This window comes from Chrysemys picta, chromosome 3 (assembly GCF_011386835.1).
Source record: "Chrysemys picta bellii isolate R12L10 chromosome 3, ASM1138683v2, whole genome shotgun sequence".
Lineage (NCBI taxonomy): Eukaryota > Metazoa > Chordata > Testudines > Emydidae > Chrysemys > Chrysemys picta.
This window is the reverse complement of record NC_088793.1, coordinates 142,349,459-142,368,294: the sequence shown is the minus strand read 5'-3', so window position 1 is coordinate 142,368,294 and position 18,836 is coordinate 142,349,459. Positions and strand designations below refer to the sequence as shown.

Here is an 18,836-nt window from a genome sequence, read left to right as displayed (position 1 = left end):
AATGGAAAACTGCGACTATGACCTAGTATAGCACTTTAATGGAATAAAGGAGGGGAACTGACCCATCCTGAAACACTACGGGGGGTGACGGGGTTGGTGAGGGGAATGGTGGGGTAGAGGTGGTAACGAAGAAGAAGAGTTTGAAAGGGAACAAGATCTGGATCAAAGTTTTTTAAGCTTTACTATAAATTTAAGCTATAATTTCCCCCCCTCCTCCCAAAAGAAATTTCAGTTTCTTTAGTGAATTTTAAAAGTACATTTCAAATAAAATTGCACATTCAATCATTAATGGAGCCAATGAGTTACTGGGAATTAAGTTATGTAACTCTGGACTTCTACCACAGGATCAAAATCCCAGGTTTTTAAATTTCATGCATCATGTATCATTCCAATTTATGATTACACTCACTAGCATTATCTGACCGTGAAAACCAAGAAGATACAGACTTGCTTGCTGGATCATTCTATGATATAAATAAAGTGCCCAGCCTCATGCTTTCTGGGCCAAGTTGCAAGTGCCATAGCATCAGGATGCTCAACCCGGGGGGAAGGGGGTGGAAGAGAGACACGCAGCGTTCAACAATGATGCCTTGTGCAAAATGATACCGAGCAGGGTTGACTTTCTTCAAAAAGTCCCGTCCAGCCCTGTCGCGTAAAAATCTGTTGGGGTAGCACTGAATTAGTACAGAAGGAGCAGAATCAAAAATCTTACCCAGCAAAATCAAGGTCATCCTTGCTAACAGTATCAAAGTAACTGTCACCTTCAAATGAGTCTGAAAGAAAAAAAATGGGGAATTTTCTTTGTTATTGCAACACAAAGCCAAGGGAAATATTTTGAAGTTATTTAATAAATAGACTGAATGCTCATGGCACAATTTATTATCATTATTCTTAAGTCATCCATTTTCTCAAGCATACTTTGTTTACATTGACTGACTCATCAAGGAAGAATCCCAGTAGATTTTACTTCTACAGAAAACTGGTCAATTAGCTTACATACCATTTAACAGATCCCCCCCCCCCCCCCCCGAGTCACAAGGCATTTCATAATGTAAAAACAATAGCATAGTAAAAGTTTTGAAAGATAATTCCTTTGCACTGGAGAAACAGCTTTTGTTTAGAGAGTTATCTTAAAATTCATTTTGTCTATTTTCTGGCTAGTGTGCAGAGAAATATACATAAATCCTTCCCCCACCTCAGCATCACATGAGAAAATAGTCCCCTATGATTCCGAGTCTTATCTTGTGACACTCATAACCAAGGTATGCAGAATACAGGGAATACTGCAGGGGTTGCACATTCGACTCTGGCTTAAGAGTATCCACCACAATCCAACACAGAAGCAAAACAACCTTGGACTTTAAAGGCCACAGTCACTGATGGAATTTAGGAATATAGATCTAAACAAGGGAAGACACCAACTAAGAACAATGACGTGTCAAAAAAAACCTTGACACTTCTCTCTCAAGGAATCAAAGTCCTCTTCCTATAAATCCTTGACTGAAAATAGGCTGGCAAAGAAAAGTTAACACAAGGGTGCCTTAGATCCATGCCTCAAAATTTGTGAAGCAAATGGCCTAACATTAGAAGCAGACTGTACATTAAAAAGACCAATGGTAAAACACAAAAGGGGTCAACGAAAAGCTACAGATATTTTGTTATAATTAGAACTAAATTCTCAAAATGTTGGTCTAAGTTGCACAAGCAAAATATGAAGCTGCAAATTAAACAATGAAAGTTGCAGCATGCACAGACAATCTTAAATTGTAGAGCAGAAACTTACACCAAGTTCACAAGGAAGCGCAGTCACGTAGCCATATGCAGCCATTGGCAGAGATGCATAATCACATTACACAGAGCACTCTATAATAGACAACTGAATAAGTAAAAAAACAGTAGTCTGCATAGGCTGTTCCTTGATGGACTGAGAGTGCTTTACTGCTATGAAAAATACAGCCTTACCCAGTATTCTTTCAAATTCATCATCATCTACATCTTCCACGCTTTCTTCCTCCACTGGACGTTTTCGTTTCTCTTTCTCTTTATCAAGCTTTTTATAAAATCTGAAATATTTAAAAAGTTCTCTGCAATCACACACTACATTACTGATTTGTTCTTATGACACAATGATTTTAATAAAGCCACAACATGGATTACATGCATTGTATATAAAGTCTGCCAGCTATCACTTAAGTATCAGTTAATGGTTTCAAAAATGGATCGCAATTCAAAGATTTATAGTTCATTTATTTTTCAATTTTAAAAAAAGTGTAAAATGGTGAAATGATGTGAGATTTAAAGCAGTGAAAATGCCTGGATTGTGGTTTCAGAAGTTTCTTTGATCACTGTGAATTTAAAAAATGACAGGAACAATACACATATGATGTGTGTGATTAAATGAACATTGTCAACTTGAAGTCCAGTTGATCAGGAAAAAAAAAAGTTTAAAAGTAGTTTCAGGTACTATGCTTTCCCCCTGGTTTCGTCTGCCTGTTTTTGTGGGTTTAGTCTCAGTTACCTATTTTTAAAAACATTTTCCTCTCCTTTATTGCAGCAAGATCCACACAAATAAGAGGGAAAAGTGACTAGATATGGGGAGAAAACATGAATTTTACTACACAAAGCATTATCAAAAGTGCATAAAGTAAACTGAAGAAATAAACATTCTCATATTAAAGTTATAATAATCTTAGGTGTTATTTGTAACAATAATTAATAATTTTTCAGGCAGAAGTGTGATTTTTAAGTTGGTGTCTCCAATATCAGGGTCCCATCTATGAAAAGCTTCTGATGTCACTGAAACTTGCGCACACTTTTGCACTGACATGAAAATGGTTTGGAATAGTGATTTATCAAAAGAGAACGCAACGGACCTCCCATAGTTGTGTTAACAGGAGCATTCCATTTCCATCTGCTACTATTTAAAATTAAACCACAAAAGCCAAAAATTCAGAGTGAATATCAATAGCGATACTGCCAAGTTCAGCCCAAATTTCAGGTTTAGGAAAAACAAATGTTTGCAAAACCTGAGACCACTAGAAAAGATTCTATGAATTAAGAAAAAAAATCCAATGAAAAGGGTTTTTTTTGTTTGTTTGTTTTTAAAAGACATTCTTCATGCAATGTTTGTAATTCAAACACTAGCATTGTGAGCATATGATAACCTGAAAACAAAAACAGACCATAAATAGAGGAAAAATGGTGAAAAAACACAAAAACTATATGAATACCATAAACAGCTACCAGTTAGATATTCGTTTATTGTTCCATTTTAATCAAGTTATTATCAGTAACATATATTTTAAAATAGGCGCAATCAACTTCTTGTGCCTAGGTATTACAGCACACAGGTTATTCATCACCAATCAGTGCTTGCGACTCCATGCTATTGAGTCAACTAAGTGATGTTAGTAGCAGACTGTAATTTTGAATGGCTTTCCTTATAATTTTAAGATTATGTTATCACGCCCTTCTAAAATATTTTTCACAACTTTCAATATTCCACACTGAGCAAGGGAAGTTCCATCATTTCATTACATAAGTCCCTCAAGCTAATCCAAATCCTCAGAAACTTCTCAGAGTAAAAATGTCAGGACAAATTTACAAATTCTAATTCTTTTTCCAAAGAGTTACATTTCAGAAACAAAGCTTGTTAAGAATATTCATAAATATTTAATTACCTGTGGAAAAACACTTCATCCACTGGGATTTTACTTTCATCTTGGGCAAGGAATTCCTTACTGTTGACTGAAAAAAACAACAGACCTGGCTTTATGCTTTGCTTCACTAAAGAGGCAAGATTTTATAGCAAGTTGAATATCATTATATAACGTTTTGTTATGAAAACACTACAGTAAAATTGGTCCCAAACTAAATTTCTGAAATATGGCGTATCTCCTCAATTTCTTAAAATAAGAACTTCACTATATTTACTATTTTAAATGGTAAAATGTGGGCTAACATTCCACTCTACCACAATTCACAGGCATTAGCCCTAACTATCCCCTGGATCCTCATCATTTATATATGTTAGTTAGGGTTAGTAACAACCCAGAATGGGTGTATGTAAAAAAAACTTTGGAGGTGGGATAGATTTTGGGAACCTGTAGAAGAACTCCGCACTTCTCCCACCACACAAATGAGTCCTTCTCACCCTCCTCCTAGGACCAAGAGCTTTTCAGCAGCTGGCCCAAAAGAAGTGATCGGAGCAGGATCAAGCATCCCACCACTTCCAAAGTCCAACACTAATGACGGTGGGGAAAGAAGGATAAGTATCTGCAGGTACTCAACAGGCACTAAAGCCCCCTCCACCAGAGATGGCAAAAAGATCTTGTGACTGGATTCGGAAGGAGACCAATGGTGACAACAAGCACCTCACTTCCTCCTGCCACACAACCCCCACCCCAAAAAAACATTCAAAAGGAGACAAGAAGATCCATGTCCCATTTCACTGCATGCAGAAAACAGCCTGCTCCCTCTGGTAGAGAGAAATGTCACAGCCTCTTAAGCCATATCATGGCCTCAGTAGTGAAGTCAGGGGAGATGACTGTTTCAGATAAAAGTGCATGATGGAAATGGATTTCCGATAATCAAGGTTACAGGGGAAAACAATGTACAGTGGAACACTAGTAAATTAACTGCTCACAAACACATAGTTTTCGATTTGCTAGGGTGGCCTGATTGCAATTTTTATTAGCTGTATTCCTGCATGGGAGCACTGGTTTCCAGAAGGCCAAATCACAACTGCTTTTCACTCTAAATCCTCTACACTGCAATTTAGGTTGGTAAAATAGCTATTGCAAATGTGACACCCTGATATATTTAGTGAAAATGTGCTATACAAAATAAGGATTTCTAAAGTGCATAAATTGACTAATTCCATTTTTTAAAAATGCTCAGTCTACTCCTTGATTAATGCAATAAATGAATCATCCATTTGAATGAATTCTAGGTAAAAATTCGTGTGTGTTCATACTGCCACAGAAACCTTGTGCCATTAAAGACACATGGACTACGCTATATACCAGTAGTTCTCAACTGATATACAGCCCACAATGTGTTACCTGGGCTGCAGGGGCCAGGTGGCAGGGCAGCAGCAGCCCCGACCCTTGCTGCATCGGGCAGCCAAATGGCTGCCCCGACCCCGAAAAACCCACTGCGTAGCTGCCCTGGACCCCGTAAGACCGGGCGGTTTCTCAATCCCCACCATGCGGGGTGGGCCGGCAGGCCCGGGCCTCAACCCCGCAGGGTCAGCTGGGAGCCCTGACCACGCAGGGCCCGCCGGGATCCCGGCCGGACCTCTCCGCACCGTGTCGCTGGGAACCTAGGCACACGGCTGGCCTTGTGTGCCAATTCGCGGGTTGAGAACCAGTGCTATATACTAACACTACATAGTATTGGCTACAGCACCTTAAAGAGAACAGAACTAGAGGCATAAGGAAGCGCCAAAAAGAGTTACAAAAATCCTTCAGCAGAAGACATGGCAACTATCTTCAGCAGCAAAGGTGTAGACTATTTGTTTATTTGGGGCGGGGGGGGAAGGGAGAGTTTTAGCTGTAGCCCAAGGATTTCATTCTTTGTTGTTGCACATTAAATGAACTACTATAATCCCTTTCCCTTCTCATTACATTACTATCCATTCCTGCTGCCAAACCCTGCCCTTAAGCATTGGAAGGAGCAGGGCCAGACAAAAGCTGGCCTATTTCTGAAAGAATCTTACCAACATAATGTTGACAAAGATGCCTACTAATCCTAACAATAGTTGCAGATTAGGAATTTTACATAGTAATCAATACTCTTATGGACAGATCTTAATGCGATTAAAATCATTATATAATGGTTCTAGGAGGTTTAAATCACCTTTCCTATTTAAGTCATTTAGACAGAATAAATGTGGTTATATGATAACTTGGGAACAGGAATATGAATTGAAACGAGAGATCCAGCACAAACTTATATAATATTTTACACACACAGTTAAGTGTTTAAAACCTCATTTCATTTTAAACAGTTAATTATTAGAATGTTGTAACTAAAACAAATATTTGTAAAGCAAGACATTTAGTTAAGCTTCTGCAAACAACCTTAACTCTGACTGTATCCCAACCCCATCTTCCTGTTGGGAATATGAGTATGCTGTTGCACCATTAGCAGTTCTGAAATTATTTAAATAATTCACATCACTAACAAGTGAATTTGTAACAATATTCTAAACACATCTCAGTAATTGTGGCCCGACCCTACCCATCTTACATAAACTGGATCTAAAGCAGCACACATCAGAGCAGTTTCTGAAGGGCAGGGTATTAGAGCCAAGTGAGGAGCATGGATGAGGTAGATACAGAATAGAAAGGGTGAATGAAGCAGGTAGGGTTCTCTAGAATGGTGGATGACAGCAAGTGCTTTTGTACCATACATAGATAAGCGGCAAGACACTTGTGTATCTTGCTCTGAATGGTCAAGTGAACTGGAGGACATTTCTTGGAACAGTACATAGAGGAGAGTTATCAGCAGTGGAAAAATAGATAAGATTACTCGTGAGGAATTCTGTGCCAAAAAATAAATCAATAAAAAATTCTGCACACAATATTTTAAAATTCTCCAAATTTGTCAATAAATAAACGTGGCTCCAGCATGGCAGTGGGAAGCACAGGCCACTGGCTGCACAGAGGTGGGAGATCACCCTGCAACCTCCCTCCCCCCCCGCCCAGGATACAGATTTGGCAGTGAGGCTGCACCTGACCCTGACACAGTGCAAGGGCTGGCCTGCCCCAGAAACACCCCAGAGCCTTGCCCCTCTGCGCCATGCATGCTAGGTGTGGGCTCAGCCCGGCAGGATCCAAGTGTGGAGGGGCTTAGTGTGGGGAGATCCAGGTGTGGGGTGAGAGGGTTCTGCGTGGGGCAATTTGGGTGCAGGCGGCTCAGTGGGGGGATTTGGGTGCGGGGGGGGATCTGGGTGCAGAGGGCTTGTTGCGGGGGGGTTCTGAGTGCGGGTGCAATGGAACTCTGCAAGGGAGGTCCAGGTGAAGGTCATTAGGGCTCGGCAGGGTCTGGGTGTGTGGGCATGGGGCTAAGAAAGGTGGGGTCAGGTAGTGGCCGATTCAGCAGGGGGAAGGGAGTCTAGATGCGTGGGGGTCAGGTGGATGGGTGAGCAGCTCCCCATACAGTGACTGATCCCCCCACAACTGAGGAGTGATGGAGGCAGGATGTGAGAGGGGGATGCAGAGCCAGGGGAGGTTTCTGGGGGTGGGTCTGACCCAGCCCCAGGCGCTCCATGCAGGGGAAGTATGCTCCTCCCCCAGCCCAACTGGGACTAGCAGCTGAGCCTGGCGCAAGTTAGGAGCCACTGGCCAGGGTGTCCCCAGCCCTGGATGGGGCTGGGGAGAGCCAGGTGCGTGGAGGTGGGGGGTCCGGCTACAGGGGACTCCATTGGGGGAGGGGGTGTGCGTGGGTGGGGAGGATCCAGATGCACAGGTGTCCAGGGGATGGGTCTGACCTGGCATCGTCCCCAGCCCCACTTCCACACAGTGATTTACCTCTCCGCCAGCTGCACCAGATGCCCGAAACAATGCACCCACGCTGCTGGGGAGGGGCATGTGACCACTCTTGCGGCTTCCCTTTGCTTCCCTGTCAGAAAGTCATTTTTCTGCAAGGAAGCAAAGAAATCTGCAGCAGACATTAATTCTGCGCACATCCAGTGGCGCATAATTCCCTCAGGGGTAAAAGGTGAGGAGTAAAGGAGTTTCTGGTAGGTAGGTACCGGTGTTGATATAAAGGTCACCCATATGGCTGTTAATTGTAGAACTGAGTTTCCTGACTTTCAAATTTTATTTCTTTATTTTAATATAAATACAATAGTCAAATAAGGATTTAAATATACATATATTTTACAATGGCACAATTTTAGCTTAAGCTTTTTTTATCTAGGAAGTTCTTTTTTTAAAAATATCCAACACACCGATATGTGAACATAGCTTTATTTTCATGAGCCCCTTAAACCCTCATGAATTCAGCTGGAAATAAGAAGAGGAGAGGAAGGAAATACATTCTAGCAGTAGAAGAGGAGAGTGTAGAAAAAGATGCATGGGATCTGTCAATAACTGCGTTACACTTGCTGGAAAATGAATGGGAAAGAAAAGGAGGGTGAAGCAGGATCTCTGCTATTCCCTACTGCCCTGCAAGGCCATGACTAGCTACAGAGAGGCTCACCTCTTTTCCAATCTTTCTCCCCCCTTTTTAATTCCTCTACCCCCATTTTCCTTCCACATTCATGTGCCTTTCAAGGCCTCTGGTGCAACTGGCTTCTCTCTTAGGGAAACTGGAAATCACAGAAATCCAGAATATGCCTTTAATGTGCCACTGTTGGCAGTTACTGCACCCATCATTCAATAAGCATGGCTGGACATCCCAAGTTACCTTAGTGACACATGGCTGGCAGGGATGTTTGTCACAAGAGCCAATTATTCTGCTATTTTCCATCCTTTTCATGAGCTATGTGACTATTTTTCTCCCCAGATCCTCTTATTGAAGCAGCATCTCATAAAACAAATGAGAAAGCTTTGTCCTGCACATGAAAACTACAAAAATAATTCCATTTGCTATATTCCCATAGGGTCTCTCAGGGTTTCATGGACAGCAACGTCTGCTGTTTCAGTAGTTCTACCCCTTCCTTTGCTAACGTGCATTTCTCTTTACGATGGCTAACCAGAGAGCAACAGCTCACTGATTGCCTAAGGAAAAGAAACTACTTCACTATAAAGAAATTGGCAGTGAATGAACTACAAGCATAAAGAAAAATTAAAAAAAAACAGTAAAAAAGTGCATCAGGAAATGTGTTGAACCAAGCCATGTGCAGAAGCAAAGGCTACAGGATTTTCTTATTCATTGATACAGAATATGATAGCTGAGACAGTTATGACCATTATGCCTCTATCAGATAGGCGTGCACCCCCTGCTGATAAGGTGGTTTAACAGCCCTGAATTTTGAGCTGTGAACATTTCATACATATTCATGTGTAAGAAGCTTGGACTGAAGAGGATCACATATCACTTGCTTGCCTCTGGAGAACAATTTTCTTTTTGTTATTATTTTCTTGATGAAACAGAAATAATGTTCATGGCATGGGGTACAGATATGTATATTGAAGGCAACAACTACACACAAAAGACATTTACCACCTTATGTGCACCACCACGAACATTATTATTCCTTTGCCATTGCAATATTTCAATTGGAAATGTTTCCACTTACCAGCAAGACTACGCACATCATTCATTAACTGTTTCTTCTTTGGCTGCATTACCACACTGCTGGTGTTCTCTGTGGTAGAACACAAATCAATCAAATGTAATAAAAATGTGTTGTTTCACATTACCATTACATATATCAACAATAAAGATCATGTCCTATAATGTATAGAAAGGTTCCCACCTTTGCCTTTATGAAGTTTGGGATTTCGGTACACAAAGCGATCCAAAAATCTCATTAGTGTGAAATCCTGTAGAGGGTCACCTGCATATTGAATGTAATCACCCTGGAAGAAACAAAGCCAAAAACCATCAAGGTCTTAATTTCCAACTACACAAGAAATGAACTCAAATTACATAAAGATCTAGCATCAAACGGACACTAAACAAAAAGAATACAATATTAAACTAAATTAGAGGATATCTAATTATGTGAACCTGTAAATTAATACATTTCTTTTCAGAGTCTCAATTTCTGTGCTTTATTTTTCTTCTTAGCTTTAGGACACCTTCACCAGCTCTTGACCAGTGCAACAGTTCAATGATACCTTCCAATAGCCTTGTTATGGGTTTATTGCATAGACTTTGAAGCTCTTGATCAATTACAAACTTTAAAGTCCTCTAGATAAGAAGGTGCATATATCATAGTAAAAAAAAAAAAATCTATGCCCAGCACTAGTTAGCTATCACACAATCAAAACAAAATCTCAGAGTTAAAAAGTGTATTTTTAAAAAGCACTGTATGTGTTCACTTCAGCACAGTATCAAACACCATAATGCCATAAAAAGCATTTGTTCTGACTACATTGTCATTTTGTGAAAAGCACTCAAAATAAAAAGAACATTAATATTATCCAAGTATTGATTTATATGAACACTTCTCATCTCTTCTACCATTAGTATTTGTGACATGCATTTACTTGGCTTCTACCACCATACTGTACATGTCTTAGATTAATACAAAACCAGTTCACACGTATTGGGAGCTAATCCTTTATAACCACAACTTTAAAAGAAGAGAGACTCAGAGGACATTATCAGGAGACTAAGTGATAGAGAAAACTGGAAAAGCCTGGAGAAGGTATCTTCGCTCTTATGCAGAATATGCAGGGGTGGCAAGTAGACAAATATGCCTAAAAAGGCCCTTAGACAAAAATGCATCTCAAAAAATAAGTCAAGATGTGAGAGCAGTTACAGTACTATGTATATAGGTCTGTACTTTCAATTAACACAACTTTCCTTCGAGTACACAAACCTTTCAGCCTGGTTTAGTTAACTGAAAGGATTCATAATAAGAATTACAGCATTTCAATTAGGGATCTGAAGCTGAAGTTTAGAGAAGTGGGATTCTTATATTATGAGCACATGGAAACATCTTTTTAAAAGGAAGTGCACATTGACTTTCCAAGAAATTAAAGTAAGATTCCTCAATTTACCAATACAAACAGATAGATCATTTTGCAATCAAAATGCTATGCAAGGACTGGTAGGAAGAGGCCCCTAATCCTTGAAGTCTATATACCAGAACCAAGCAGGTTAAACATTTTGCAAATTTACACAGCTCTCTTATTCTTTGAGGAAATAAATTCCATTAAGAGATTTATATACATTTAGGCAACAAAAGAAGAGCAATGAATCCCATATGGCAGAAAAAGTAAATTCATTTTGAAAAAAGTAAATTCATCCTCCATCTGCACCCAAATCCAAGAAAACCCAATAGAAAAGTCAGTGGGATGAGACACCTACTAATCTGCATAAAGTTCATCAAACCATAGCAACAAATGTCAGTGCAAAAAGGAGAGGATATGTTGCCAGGTCTGTGAAACCTCAGCTGGCCATGCCCACTCTGTGTGGAAATGTGATCTTATGAAGAAAAAGCCATCCATATTGGCTCCTCCTAAGCATTTTCTCATTCAGGTTAAATATTTAAATCCATAAAAACACTCTTTTTGAACTTTTATTTTAACCATCTAATTCATGATGTCGCAGAATTTCTAGCTATATTTGCAGAGTTCAATGCTGTTACTTCCCAGAAATCAGGTAGCCCTGCTACAAAGTTTAGATCTAGTAAACCACAGACAGTTGGGGCCCTAGTTATTCCATTAAGTTTTATACTTGTGATTCACCAGTCTTTGTCATGCCAATACAAAATGGAAATTTCACACTATGGAATGGTAAATTACTTACCTCTAAGATAGTTTTTGCAAAAAGAGCCACAGATGGATGAAAGTGTTCAGAAAGCTAAAAAATAAAAACATTTGTATATTTCTGCTTAAAAGATGTGTGCAATCAGAAAACAAAAGCCTCTCCCATTTGTCTACTGCTACAGCAACATTATACATGATGTCTTAGCAGAATCTTGGAATGTCCCCATTGTAAGAATCTAGAATTTTGTTCAGCTACTTGCTACACAAATCATAGCCACTTTGAATTAAAGAAAGTCTGATTTGTGTTGCCTGAGAATAGCTGAAGAATTTATTACAAAATAAAGATTAAAGCTTGTTATAACTATTTGTACTACAACCTTATTCAGTACAAAAAACTATGCAAATGTAAGAGCATGGAAAAGATCTGTTGCTATCGTTCTAATCTCTATCTAAATGTTGCAATTCCACAGACCCGGTATAATTATTGACATGACATGTAATCTATGCAAGTTAAATATGAATAAGTGATATCCTTTTCATCCAATATTACTCCAACCTGATTATCTGTTATTGAATTTTGTGAAATTTTAAGAGTGAGTTTGAGCAAAGATAAGTCCATAGTCCATGACATTAAAGCCAAATTGTTTTCTTGCTTAACTGGGCCTTAGCATAAAAAACAATTAAACAAAGTCATAAGAACACTTTACCTTTTTTAATTCCCAAAGACTTGTGCTTTCAGCACCACAGAATAATGGATTTCGGTGCAATGGATCGTAGCAACTTGAATTCTTTCCACCTGAAGCAAGCACAAAAGCTTTAAGTTTCTTCAAACATACATGTATATAAACATAAGGGAACATAACTTATATTCAAAACAAATTATAGAAGAGATCTTCTATTTGAAGGTTGACTCCTTTGGATCAGACTAATTTAGAGATTAACAGTAATGTTTTAATTTATTCTTCCACTATGAGTTCTGATCAATGTACCAGAAGATAACAATATTGCTGAATATGACTTAGATTTTCTAGTTAATTTACCGCCCATGTTCTGATGATGCACCCAGGAGGCTGCTGAATTTGTATCATCTGCTTTGACAGAACTTTCCATCATGCTCTTTCTTTCTGCCTCCATTTCTTTGTCTGCATCTGTGAACTTTTCCTCATCCTCTTCAGCTTCTTCCAGGTCATCAAAGTGTTCTTCTTCTTCAGACTCCTAGGTAAAACATTATTTCATGACTTGTTTCCATTTCTATATAGTAGTAATAATAGGTTATGAATTCAGTTTGACAAGATTACATAATTCTGTTAAAGGTAACCTAAAAAAATATAAACAAAGTGATCTTGGTGTTGTAAATATTTAAGTTATTGGGTGTTATGGAGGAATTACAGGGTGAAATTCTATAACCTGTGTTATGCATCAGGTCAGTTTAGACAATCGTAATGGTCTTTTCTGGCCTTCAAAATCTATTAATATTTCAAACAGTGGTAAGAGGGGCACTTGGCATGTCAGTGTATGTATAACTTACTTTATTCTTACCACATTACTTGAAACATAGTATCACTGACTCTTAACACCATGGGCCTAGGAAAACATCCCACTGTTAAATGTCTTCTCCCTGACCTGCTCTTTACCGGTCTTGAAAACAGTTTGGCTGCTGGAGACAAAACTCTTTCCAACACCTTTATACTAAGCACTCTACATTCCACTAGTAACTAGGGCACTTTCTGTAATGGTACTGAAAATGGATTGGCCCCTTTCGACACTAGCAGCCAGAGGGGTGGAATCAGGGAAATCTGTTGATGGAAATTATGACCATCAGCAGGTCACTTTCCTAGTATAAGCAGACGCAAGGGAAATCTCTAAATATACACTACTAAGCTGGTCATGTCATAACCATCAGAGAATCCCACAGGAGCGTGGGGCCAGCTTAATGCTGGGGGCACAAACGGGAGAAAAGGCAAAATAACATCACACAATAAAAACCAACAGGACTTAGTGGCACCATTCCTCCAATCTCTAGTGCAGAAGAGAACAGGTTCCATGATCCAGTAGGCTTTCGTGGTGGTTGCAAATCACCAGTCTTGCAATGTTCAGGGATTATATTCAAAGTATACCCTTATTTTACATCATTCTGTCAAAATATGTGCAGATTACCTTTGAAGTAATTCCATAGCAACCCGTAATCCACTGAGAACTTTAAATTATTACCCAAGTAGTATGAAATATGCTTGCCTAACCTATTCTTAGATGTGGATAAAGAATTGTGAAAGCTAAATGGTTGACACGCTGATCAAACCATGTCAGTTATTTCTTGTCAAAACATTGATGCTGGAACATTTCTAAATATAATTTACAGTGCTTTACAAAATAATGACAAAATACCTGCCTTCAACAGCTTACAAGTAAAAGGCATGATCTTTTACCCACTATAGTCAGTAGCAAAATTCCTACTGACTTCAAAGGAAGCAGAATTGGGTCCTAAATTAGACAAGACAAACACACGTCAAGGAAAAATTGGTCAGGAAATGTAAAGATGTAGAGAGATTATTGGGAAGGAGAATAAAGTCGGAAATATTCCTGGAAAAAGTAAATTTCAAGGAGGAGAGAAGGCACATGGAAGGCAATTCCAGGCACAATTGAAGGGGAAAAGCTGAGTCAAGCAGCAAAGGTGAAGCCAAGAGGACTGAGAGGAAGAAATATGTGAAACACAAATAAATGTTTATTTAGATAGCCCTCTTGGGGGCAGGATTACTACATAACACCTAGCATAGTGAGGCCCCCTGATCCTGACTAGAGCCTCTGGGCCTGCCTAGAATACAAATCTGTTCTGTTTTTTGCCACATATAAAATTGTTGGAGCATATTAAGGAAAAGACCAGATGAGAAATCAACTATTACTAGTTACTCCTAGTGAGAAGTTCATGAATACATTTAATAAAGCTAAAGGGACCAGAATCACTTGTCAAGAAAAACAGATCTGGAAAAAAACCCAAAGGTTTTAGTGTTATCAAAGCTAGTAAGTGGAGACCCAACACAATATCACAGAAGCTGTTAAAAGTCACACTATACCACATGATCCTGTAGTTGAACTCGTAATCCTGGTTTTATTTTCAGAATCTCGGACACAAGATACAGGGCTCCACAAATGAATGGTGGCATTTGTCCACAGGTGACTTGAAGTAATCTTTTCACAAAGGCCTTCACCCGCCGCAACACAACATCTGCCTTCACAGACTTGTAAACAAGATTAAGAAACATGGCCTGCTTGGAACATGCTGCTAACCCTGGATCCAGCAGCTTCCTGTGGAAAACATAGGATTATAAGCAACATTTGCTTCTATTTATCTATCTATTATAGCGTTATTACCATTAGTATTAACATTTACCTTTTAATATTACACAGTGGTATCTAAAAGAGTAGTTAGTTCTTATTCTACTGTATAGGAAAATAGTACAGTGAATACTGAATTGTTAATGATGACAACTGTTGGGACATCTATATACAAATATTTAACATGAAAAACACATTTCTGAACTGTCAGGTGACAGAGAAACAACCTGTGTGTAAGAAAAGTTTGGGCATGTCTCAATAGAAAGCAAAACTTCATGATCGGGTTTTTAAATGTCAAAAAGAATATGTTAAATTGATCTATATAATCTCCTCACACTTTCAAAGAACAGAAACAACTATTTTAAAAAGTGGAAAGAAAAGGATCAGCCCACTGGAGCACTCCACAGTCAGGCCAAACACCTCATGCCAAATCAGAATTCCACTGTCTTATTCTTCAGGTCAACTAGGGCTGGAAGGCACTGCAGAAGGAGCATGTTTTGCACAAAGAGGAACAAAGGGGAATATGAGTGCCTTGGATTAATCAGTGGCTATCCTTGGCCAGTTAAGAAGTGACATAAAAAGGTTTTGAAGGGAATTCCTAACAGTCAGCTGCAAAAAGGATGGTTTTAAAATGCAGAGCCTCTAGCATAGTCTAACTCAGTGGCTCTCAACCTTTCCAGACTGCTGTAGCCCTTTCAGGAGTCTGATTTGTGTTGCGTACCCCAAGTTTCACCTCACTTAAAAACTACATGCTTACAAAATCAGACATAAAAATACAAAAGTGTCACAGCACACTATTACTGAAAAATTGCTGACTCTCTCATTTTTACCATGTAATTATAAAATAAATCAATTGTAAGATAGTATTTACTTACATTTCAGTGTATAGTATGTAGAGCAGTATAAACAAGTCATTGTCTGCATGAAATTTTAGTTTGTACTGACTTCGCCAGTGCTTTTTATGTAGCCTATTGTAAAACTAGGCAAACATCTAGATAAGTTAATGCGCCCTGTGGAAGGCCTCTGTGTGCCCCTGGTTGAGAACCCATGGATTCTCAACATCTTGCCCCCCACAAAAGTATGGATACAAGAGTTTAGGCAAACTGTTATTAAAAGAAAAATCAGACAGCTAGAATACAGGTTACAGAAGAAGGTGACCATCAGTAAGTTTCAAACTTTAAGTATGGAGTTAAAACATGCAACTGGAAAACAATGCATGACCGATGGGTTAAGTTTAAATGTTCTGTTTTGATGACCTGTGTGACTGTCATGTCAATTGCCATTTCTTTACTCTGTACAATGTGCATTATAGGAGGGATGGACACATAGGTAAGCATTTAATAACAAACATCAGAAATTTTAGCACAGCAAGATTGGAAGCTGACCAGAGAGGCCATTAATGACAAAATCAAGTGCTTCAACAACAGTATTTTTAGTTAACAGTTACCATTTCGTAAAATGAAATTTAGATCACCGAGTCAGAGAATTTATCAATCACTTACTTGTACAATGCTGCATAATATCTATCTGATACAGTCTGATGAGAGTCCATTACTTGGAAAAGCAACATCAGGGCCTGCACACTGGTGCTGAAGTTCACAAGATGTAGCACCTTAAACAAGGTGTTCATCTGCTCTTTCACTTTCTCATCACCAATCTGAGCATAAGGGTAAGCTCTGTTCACCCCAGTCAGTAGAGCACTAAGCATTTTGGATTCAACTTCTTTTTTCTTGATGCAACTCCGAAAAAAGCAAAAATATAGAGTTATCAGTTTGTTAGCCAGATCATTTTCCTCATGGCTGAGGACTATCTGATTTAAAAAACAAACTGCATAATATTGAGCTTTCGGGCTAATGTTTGATCGGTAGAGAAGCCTCTCCACTTCATTACACACCACTCCTTTCATGTTTGGATGTTTATGAAGTAAGGTCTCCAGAAGATAAGAGGCTTTGGTGGCTATTTTGTTTTGAGGATCTCCCAGTTTATTTACCAGCTGCACAAGAAGAGCCTTCTCCTCCTCTGGCTTGTTACAGAGAAGCTCATAAGCAACTGCAAGGGCTCGAGCCTTAGTTGCCACCAGAGAATCATGAGTCAGTGTTTCTAATACCTGCACAAATTCTGCCACCAAGTGTTTCAGCTGATGCTCAAAGTACCATAATATCAATCGCCTGTCCCTTGAATCTCTGTTGCCACTCGAAAGCTTCTCCAGTTTGTTGAAAGGGTGTTGAGAGAAAGTGTGGAGTTTACGATTGTCTGGTAAAAGATCTGAGAGGAGAAGCTCCTTGAAAGTATCCAAAGCCATTAGGCTCTGACGCCTGCTGCCCTTCTTTTTGATAAGGTTCACCAAGGTCTCAACAAATTGGAGAGTGTGGACGGAACCATCTTGGATAAGAAGAGTCATGGCTGCCATTCTGTCAGCTAGTGTACCTGATGACACAACATTGTTCATCCAAGCTGAGGAGGCCCCCTTCTGAAGATTTGTCTTATTCTTATACAGGTCTGCCTCCTGCTGATACAGTCTTTGGGCCAAGGCTTTATACTTTGATATGAACACCTGATTTTGTTGCTCAGAAGAGAATTCATTGGTGTACTCCAGATCATACCATTTGCCCCCTGGTTTGATCAGCAGTACTTGCCTAGCATGAAATTCAAACACCTCTTCTTGTTTCTCTTTCTTTACCACTGGCACTGTAGGAATGTGCTCTTCATTACGCTGAGCTGGCTTCTTCTTCCCGTCTTTGCCATTATTTATCTGTGCTTTTCCTTTGTTTTCTTTGACTTGATTTTCTTTCTTTCCTTCTAGTGAAGAGGCGCTGGTTTCCTTTTTGCTGATTTTCTCTTTCTTTGCTGCCTTGTCCTTTTTTTCATTCTCCTCTACCACCATGATATTTTTTGAATATTTGCAAACACCTAGTGACTTAATAAATTCTTCTAGTTCACCTTGTCTCAGGTCATCAATTGCTCCTTGTTTACCACCATCCACCAGGTCCTCTGTCTCATCCAGAGCAGCCAGCATGATATAATCTTGCTGTATGAAGCAAAAGCACACACACACAAAAATCAAATATTTATAAAGGCGAACAGCTACATTAACAAGTGCCGTACAAATGATATACAGGATCGAGGGATAGCTCAGTGGTTTGAGCATTGGCCTGCTAAACCCAGGGTTGTGAGTTCAATTCTTGAGGGGGCCACTTAGGGATCTGGGGCAAACTCAGTACTTGATCCTGCTAGTAAAGGCGGGGAGCTGGACTCAATGACCTTTCCGGGTCCATTCCAGTTCTATGAGATAGGTATATTTCCATATATATATTTTTATTTTTTATACAGAGGGAAAAACACTCATCGTGAGTGTCAAGGAGGCTGTGAAGTATCAGAGGGGTAGCCGTGTTAGTCTGAATCTGTAAAAAGCAACAGAGGGTCCTGTGGCACCTTTGAGACTAACAGACATATTGGGAGCATAAGCTTTCGTGGGTAAGAACCTCACTTGCGGCTGTGGTTTTCCTTCATGGGCCAGTTTGGGGATTCAGAGAGTGGAACAGTGATCACACAGGACAGGCGCGTACCAGGGGACCACGGGCAAGACTGTTACACATGCAAGAAGAGAGACTCTGGCTGGGAACTGCTACAGGCCCCATAGCGGCTGCCCGCCAGACATTTATAAACAAAACGCTTCTCCCCCCGATCGGTGCGCGGGGGAGGGTCACCGGCCTGCCGGCTGCACCCCTCTCCGCCTCCGCCTCCCTCTACCGACTCCAGCCCGCGTCAGCCCTCGCGCCGGCCGGGCGGCCCACTCCACGCGCGGGGAGGGGTGGGGCACAGGCCCGCGCGTCCCCCTCCCCGGCCCCCCAGCCACGGGGGAGGAGGGGGAACTGCGCCCTCTCAGGGCCCCACGTGCTCATGCGCGTGCCAGCAGCGCGCTGCCGTCCCTCCCCGACGCCTTCTCACCTTGGTGCCCCCGAGGCGCAGCACCTCCTGCAGCGTGAAACCGGATTCGGCTCCATCCTCCTCATCATCAGGCTCGTCCAGCTCCCTCAAACCGACCACCGCCGGCGCCGCCATCACTGTGCTGCAGGCTGCTGCCACACCGCGCATGCGCTCCACCTACTT

At 40.3% G+C, this 18,836-nt stretch overlaps 1 protein-coding gene across 1 annotated transcript in view; it reads right to left on the bottom strand.

The window, feature by feature from the left end:
- CEBPZ (CCAAT enhancer binding protein zeta) overlaps positions 1–18,821 on the bottom strand; it is a 25,945-nt gene extending 7,124 nt beyond the window's left edge. The window contains exons 1-11 of the mRNA XM_008174262.4: positions 18,675–18,821; positions 16,229–17,754; positions 14,465–14,696; positions 12,434–12,608; positions 12,101–12,189; positions 11,434–11,487; positions 9,431–9,533; positions 9,251–9,319; positions 3,681–3,747; positions 1,963–2,063; positions 713–773 (exon numbers count right to left, since the gene is read on the bottom strand). Coding sequence (XP_008172484.1) covers positions 713–773; positions 1,963–2,063; positions 3,681–3,747; positions 9,251–9,319; positions 9,431–9,533; positions 11,434–11,487; positions 12,101–12,189; positions 12,434–12,608; positions 14,465–14,696; positions 16,229–17,754; positions 18,675–18,821 — 2,624 coding nt within the window. The remainder of the gene's footprint in view (positions 1–712; positions 774–1,962; positions 2,064–3,680; positions 3,748–9,250; positions 9,320–9,430; positions 9,534–11,433; positions 11,488–12,100; positions 12,190–12,433; positions 12,609–14,464; positions 14,697–16,228; positions 17,755–18,674) is intronic.
- Between the last annotated feature and the right edge of the window lie 15 nt (positions 18,822–18,836).